Genomic DNA, 7,666 nt, shown 5'->3' with positions numbered 1-7,666 from the left:
TTTTGTTGACATTATGTCAGCAAATATCTCTGGATCTCTTCTTCAAAGTCTTTAAATCATCACACATCTCTCTGCCCCTTTCCTTTTTTCTAAAACTGCCAGTTTCCTTTTTCTCCTTAACTCAGATATTAAAGATGTTTTCTTACTTCTCTTTTTCTACATTGAATAATGTCCTTGAAGCTTTTGTGTGTAGTTTTTTTCTTCTTATGGAATGTGGTCAGTGGGTATCAAAATTTATTTTTGTGTCTTTTTCAAACGTTATGTGTTTTACTTTATTATCTTGGTCACTAATCTCTGGGTTATGGCTTATATTTAGTAATAGATTATCTTATCTTAGCATACCAACATGGATATGAACAGTTTATTTACAAAAAGTAGATGGTTAGGCCGGGTGTGGTGGCTCACACTTGTAATTCCAGTATTTTGGGAGGCCAAGGTGGGTGGATCATTTGAGGTCAGGCGGTCAAGACTAGTCTGACCAACATGGTGAAACCCCATTTCTACTAAAAATACAAAATGAGCCAGGTGTGGTACATGCCTATAATCCCAGCTACCTGGGAGGCTGAGGCAGGAGAATCATTTGGATCCAGTAGGCAGAGGTTGCAGTGAGCTGAGATCACACCATTGCATTTCAGCCTGGCCAACAAGAGTGAAATTCCATCTCAAAAAAACAAAAAACAAAAAACTGTATGGTTATAATACCACTTTACCTGCCATATATGCCATAAAATCGTTCTTCATATTATGTATCTAAGATCATAATTTCATGTAGAATGCTTCCAAACTATGCTAAGTTGAAACTGAAAGGATTATAGTTTATAGATTTGTTTATTTGATATGCCATAACATAATATCTGTTTAAACAATTATTAAATATTTACTCTTAAAAATACTTGACTTACTAATTCTGTGCATTTCTGCAGATATAAGAAACTTCTGGAAATGGCAATAAATATGTTAAGTGCATTTGGAAACGAAGACTTCGGTTGCCATTGAGACTTAAAAACAGATCAACTGAAAATGGATATTCTGATTAAGAAGCTAAAACATAAGGTAATTTTTTAAAAAAATTTATTTCATCTTAAGGTCTAGATTACGTGTGTGAGATGTGCAGGTTTGTTACATAAGTAAACGTGTGCCATGATGTTTTGCTGCACCTATCATTCCATCACCTAGATATTAAGCCCTGCAGGCATTAGCTATTGATCTCGATGCTCTCCCTCCTGACCCCAACAGGCCCCAGTGTTTGTCGTTCCCCTCCCCAAGTCTACGTGTTCTCGTCGTTCAGCTCCCACTTAAAAGTGAGAAAATGTAGCGTTTGGTTTTTCGTTCCTGCATTAGTTTGCTGAGGATAACAGCTTTGAGTTCATCCACGTCCCTGCAAAGAGCATGATCTCATTCATGTTTATGACTCCATGGTATATCTATGTCACATTTTCTTGATCCCATGTGTCACTGATAGACATCTGGGTTGATTCCATGTCTTGACTATTGAGAATAGTGCTGCAATGAACATACAAACGCATGTATCTTTGTAATAGAAAAATTTATATTCCAACGTACGGTAATTTTAAATCAGTTTTGGGCTTAAAAGTCACGTCATTTGGGAAAATATTAGTAATGGAAAAACCCAAATTCTGCCCAAATATGTTGAGAAAATAGAGGGTAAATATATCTTTTCAGACTTTAAATGCATCAGGCTCTTAATCTTCCCCATATCTGGGAAGACCTAGAAGGGGAGAGACTGGGTTACATTAATGAGGGCCATTTCAATCTTTTGGCCCTGCAGCAGCCATTTCAAAATATGTAAAAAAATATATTTGGAGTTAAATATTTTATTTCCTTCAGCAGCTTCTCTCTGTGATGCTGTACCAGAATCAGGTTAGAAAGTAAGCCACATTATAAGAGTTAATAAAACCATCTGATGAGATTTTATAGTTTGAAGCGTGTGATTCCTAGACCCTTTGGATAGAAATTGGGGCCAAAGGAAACAAGTCTTATTCCTCAATATAAATCTCTCAGCGCTTTAAGCAGTGAAAGAAAGATTTTTCATTTAATTTTACTGACTTGATACTAATAAAAGGATAGTTTTAAAATACAAATTTTTTTTTCTATAAAAAGGACATGCTGTTGATTCTCTTATGTCTTGAATTGTGGCAAGTGATCTGAAACGAAGCAGTACCTGTCTCCAGATCACTAGTACCAAATTAATTTGTGTGGGAGGGGGGTGGTGCATAACAGGTTTATTGAGAAATATTGAGCACACCATGCAATTTACTCATTTAAAAGTCATTGATTTTAGTATTTTCAGACAGGTATGCAGTCATCATTACAATCAATTTTAGAACATTTTCATCACCCTAAAAATAAACCCCACGACATTTAGCCATCTTCACTAGTTTTCCCTTCCTCCCACAGCCCTAGGGAATCACCCACCTTCTTTGTATAGATTTGCCTATAAGCCTCTGAAATAAAAAGCAAGTGGTCTACTGTGACTGGCTTAGTTCACTTAGCATAATTTTCATGCTGCATCTGTGTTGTAGCAGGTATTGATGCAGGGTTTTTCTCCTTAGTTCAGCTAAATCTGGGTTCTTCTCTCATGACCAGGAAAAATTAAGCATGCAGACACACTGAAGGGTGAGGAGGACAGAATTTATTATGTGAAAGGAAAGCTCTCAGCAAAGAGAGGGTTCCTGCCAACAGGTTTCGACCTCACAATTGAATACCAGGAGCACATGAGCTGAAGTGCCCAGGCTCCTCCCCTGCATAAGACGTGAATTCCTGGTGGCTACACCCCATCCCCCCAATGCATGTGGGCCTCCAGTCCACTGCCGGCATGTATAGGCAAGATAAGTCCAGGTTCCCTTAACTGCACATAACATCTGGTGTAAACACTTACGGGCTGGTTGGAGATTCTCTGGTGACCCTTCCGTATCTGCCTAGATATTTTGCTGTCTCCTTCTAATATAGTATCAGTACTTAATTTCTTCTTATTGCTGAGTAATATTCCACTGTATGGATACATCAAACATTTTATTTATCCATTCGCCAGGTGATGGACTTTTGGGTTCTTTCCCACCCAAAGGTGATGGATGTTTTCGTTCTTTCCACTTTTTGACTGCTATGAATAATGCTGCTGTAAACATTTATGTATGAGTTTTGTGCTTGCATATGTTTTTATTTTCCTGGAGCATATTCTTATGACTGGAATTTCTGGGTCATATGTGACTTCACACGTAACTTTTTGAGGAGCTACCAGTTTGTTTTCCAAAGTGGGTGCACCACTTTACATTCCCAGCAGCATTGGATAAGGGTTTTAATTTCTTTCTGTTGTTCCTAACAGTTATTTTCTTATTTTATTGAACAAAGATTTTTATCCTGTGATGTGAAGTGATACCACATGTGGTTTTGATTTACATTTTCCTAAAGACTAATTACATCAAGCGTCTATTAAGGTGCTCATCATCCATCTTTGTATCTTCTTTGCAGATGTATCTGTTCAAAATCTTTGCCCATTGTTTAAATTGAGTTATCTTGTTACTTATGAATTGCAAAGATTCTTTACATGTCTTATATATGTAAGTCACTTATCAGATATATGTTTTTCAAATACTTTCTTCTACTCAGTGTCTTACCTTTTCACTTCTTGATACTGTCTTCTCAGGCACAGCAGTTTTCAATTTTGAAGTCCAATGAATCCATTTTTCCTTTGGAGTCATAGCTAAGAAAACACTGGCAAATGCAGTCACAGAGATTTATGCCAGGGTTTTCTTCTGAGGGTTTTATAGTTTTCGCTGGTACAGTTAACTGCTTTATTTTGAGTTAATTTTTAAACAAGATATTTTGTCCAAATTTATTTATTTTTTGCATATGGATACCCAGTTGTTCCAGCACCATTTGTTGAAAAGACTATTCTTTTCCCATTTTGTTCTTTTGTTAACCTTATATAAAATCAACTGATTGTAAATGTGCAGGTTTATTTTTAGATCATCAGCTCTTAGTTTGTTTATGTCTATTCTTATGCCAAGGTCAAATTGAATTTACTGAGAAGTTTTTTCAATCATGTTGCAATTACCAGTTGTCTCATGTCATAATAAAAATTAAATTTAGTGGAATATCTTTAACTTCACCTTTTGTGTGTCAGAGGAGTCTTTGGCCAGCTTATACCTTACTTATACTAAGATGTGATGGGAAGCCAGGCCTGCAAGACATACTTCATTTCTTTTTTTCTCCATTCAATCCTTTAGTATCTTTTCCATTGCCTCCTGCTATCATTTTATTTTCATTAAGTTTTGGTCACAGGATCTGCTGACACAGTCTAATATTTAGTGCATTATGTTTTGCTAACTCATTATAATTCATAGAATCTTCCATAGATATTTACCATCCAGGAAGGAGAAGTTTAAATCCAAGCTGCCAGCTTTCCTCAGTGGAAATCCAGTGAAGTCATCATCTTTCAGTTTGCAGATCCTCTTTCCACCTGGTAGCTGGTTCTCTTGTGTAGCACTGTGTGGCTAATACTTTTCTTGGTGCAGATCTTGCATTTTCAGAAACCACAGTTCCCTGTATTGACCTCCTTTTACTGAAACAGAGATGCACAGCTCTGCTTTCTAGCTCAGTAGATGATTCTTAGAATATAAAGTTTAACTGATTCCAAGAAAAAGTCTTAGGAGTCCAGCAGTTAAAAATCAGGTAAATGTTCAGGCAGTTTATCAGAGACACGTAGTAGATTAGTATTTTGACTTTCAAAATTTCAGAGCCAGGTTGTGTGCTATAGAGAAGCCTTGTGGTATAACCTAGAGATGGGATGGTCTTCTCCATACAAACAAGCTTGGAGTAAGGTAAAGGAGAATTGCATTTGATTTCTTAACACTCAAAGCACACTATGTTTATTTTACTTCTGCGAAGACTAAAAATCATTCCATAATGTTCTCCTTATTTCCTTATTGAAAAAAGGAAAATAAAAATTAAATACTAGATTGATTAGTAAATACTCAAAGCTTATCTTTTAGAATTTTAGTTAATTGAAATTAGGTCACTGTCTGATTTTGATTATGTAACCAAGTATTTCTAGTTGTTTTTCAAATCACATGTCTTCTTGCTTCCCAGTCTTATTTCCTAACTTGAGGGGAATTTGTAAGGAGATACCCTTGCCTTGTTATCAGAGTTCATAAATGAAGGAGTTTTAGGACAAGTTCCTCCTCAGCAGCTTATGTCTCTCTCCTGGTTATCTGCTGCTTCTCAGTAATGTTTGCCATCAATAAATTAACCTCAACATTATTAGATCCTACTTTAAAGGAGACTCTTTTCTGCTGCATGTTATGTTTCCTGTTGTATCTTTTTAAAACTTATTTTTCTAACAATTTCCCACAGTTTTGTGGCTTACAAGAAAACATGTATTTTGTTAATGAACCTGTGGTTTGGAAAAAGTTTGGCCAGGGCAGCTTGTCTCTGCTCCCCTCAGCTTCCCTAGGAACAGCTGATCAGTTGGGGAAATGGAATTATCTGAAGCTTTGCTCACCCATATGTTTGATGATTGATGCTGGCCATTGGCTGGAACCTTGGTTTGGGCAGGCAGCACGAACACTGACACTGGCACTGCCAGGTTCTCTTTGTGGCCTGAGCGCTCTCACAATCAGGGGGCTGAGTTCTAAGGGAAAGCAGTCTGGGATAGAGAAGCCACATGGTATCCCTTTTACTGCATTCTCTTCATTAGGAGGAAGTCAGTAAGGTTGGCCCATATTCTGTTTTTTAAATCGGATGAATAGAGCTTCTCTTTTGTTTTAATTGACGCATGTATCCATAATTATGGGTTAGTGATATTTTGATACACGTATATAGGGTGTAATGATCAAGCTAACTAGCACATTTACTACTTCAGCCATTTTCATTTCTTTGATTTGTGAACATTCAAAATCTTCTGGCTTTTAAAAAATATACAATAAATCATAGTTAACCATATTCACCCTACAATGCCGCAGAACACCAGAACTCATTCCTCTTATCTAACTGTAATTCTAGATCCATTAACCAAACTACCTTCCCCTAGTTCTTTGAGCTTTTGTGTTGTTCTTAAGAGACAGGATCTTGCTAGTGTAGTCTGGGCTCTGGGCAACTGTTGTCACCCGGACTGGAGACAGTGGTTTGATCATAGTTCACTGCAGCCTCAAACTCTTGGGCTCATGTGATCCTCGCACCTCTGCCTACTGAGCAGCTAGGATTATGGGCATGCACCCATTGCACCTGTCTGAATTTTGACTTTGTAGAGATATCTCCCTATGTTGCCCAGGTGCTCTGGAACTTTTGGCCTCAAGTGATTCTCCTGCCTTGGTCTTTCAAAGTGCTAGAAAATTACAGGCATCAGCTATGTTGCCCAGCCCTCAGTTTTCCTTTAGCTCCCACACAGGAGTGAAAGTGTGCAGTATTTATCTTTCTGTGTCTGCACTTAAGATCCTCCAGACTGATCCATGTGGCCATGAATAACAGGATTTATTTCCTTTATACGGTGAATGGTATTCCATTGTGTATGTGTACCACAATTTTTTGTCTGTTCATTTGGTGATGGACATGTAGGTTGATTCCATACCTTAGCTATTGTGAATAGTGCTACAATAAACCTATGAGGACAGGTATCCTTGTGATCTACTGTTTTCTTTTCTATTGCCTGAATACCCAGTAGTGGGGTTGCTGGATCCCTAGGCAGTTCCATTATTAATATTTTGAGGAAACCTCATGTTGTTTTCTATAGTGGCTGCAGTAATTTTCCTTCCCACCAACAGCATCTAACAGTTTAGTGTTCTCTGGAACCTCACCAGCACTTTTTTTTGTCTTTTCAATGATAGCAATTTATTCAAATTGAAGCAAGATTATATCACATTGTAGATTTGATTTTTATTTCCCTGAGGATTAGTGATACTGAACATTTTAAAATTTATTTATTGGCTATTTGTATTTCTTTTTTCTAAAAAAAAAAGTATAGTTAGATATTTTCTCCAATTTTGAACTCAGATTTTTTGTCATACATTAATACTAACATGATTATGATTTCAAATTTTCATAAATCAGACAATTCTGAATTCAGTTATTAGTTTTGATATTGCTGTTAAACATTTTAAGCTTCAGCCTCTTTTTTCAACGTGTTCAAAATTGCTCTTTGAATCACTGACTCAAAGTGAAAGACAGCAAACATATAATAATTAGGTTATAATAGTTTTAAAAGTGTATTCTTTTCATTTGTTTTAGGGACAAGCACAGTATGAAAAACAAGTAGAGCAGTTAAATAAGGATAATATGACTTCACTAAATAAGAAGGAACTCACATTTAAAGATGCGGAATGTAAATTCTCTGAAATGAAAACTGCTTATGAAGAGGTTGCAACTGAGTTAGGAGAATATAAGGAAGCCTTTGCAGTAGCATTGAAAGCTAACAATTCCATGTCAAAAAAATTAATGAAGTAAGTCAAAACATACATTCATAGGGAATGAATTAAGCTCATTAATTTGTTTTGAAAGCATAATTTTTAGTGAGATGGCTTCAGGACATTAGTAGGAAGTGAACGCTAATTTGATAATGTAATTTTGGAAAATAATGTTAGTAAATAATCTTACCTTTAAAATGTTAGTCGAGGATAGTTTCTGTCTCTCCTGTCACTTCTTTTTTTTTTTT

The 7,666-nt window shown here is 36.4% G+C and overlaps 1 protein-coding gene across 1 annotated transcript in view; it reads left to right on the top strand.

Annotated features, from left to right (window-relative positions):
- LOC108522145 (ankyrin repeat domain-containing protein 18A-like) overlaps positions 1-7,666 on the top strand; it is a 20,084-nt gene that overhangs the window by 5,961 nt on the left and 6,457 nt on the right. The window contains exons 2-3 of the mRNA XM_017862211.1: positions 924-1,053; positions 7,243-7,454. Of these exons, the coding sequence (XP_017717700.1) occupies positions 1,021-1,053; positions 7,243-7,454 (245 nt within the window). The 5' untranslated portion in view covers positions 924-1,020. The remainder of the gene's footprint in view (positions 1-923; positions 1,054-7,242; positions 7,455-7,666) is intronic.

This window comes from Rhinopithecus bieti, unplaced genomic scaffold (genome assembly GCF_001698545.2).
Source record: "Rhinopithecus bieti isolate Rb0 unplaced genomic scaffold, ASM169854v2 scaffold_64463, whole genome shotgun sequence".
NCBI lineage: Eukaryota > Metazoa > Chordata > Mammalia > Primates > Cercopithecidae > Rhinopithecus > Rhinopithecus bieti.
The sequence above is the reverse complement of the archived record's forward strand: the minus strand, read 5'-3'. Positions and strand labels throughout refer to the sequence as shown.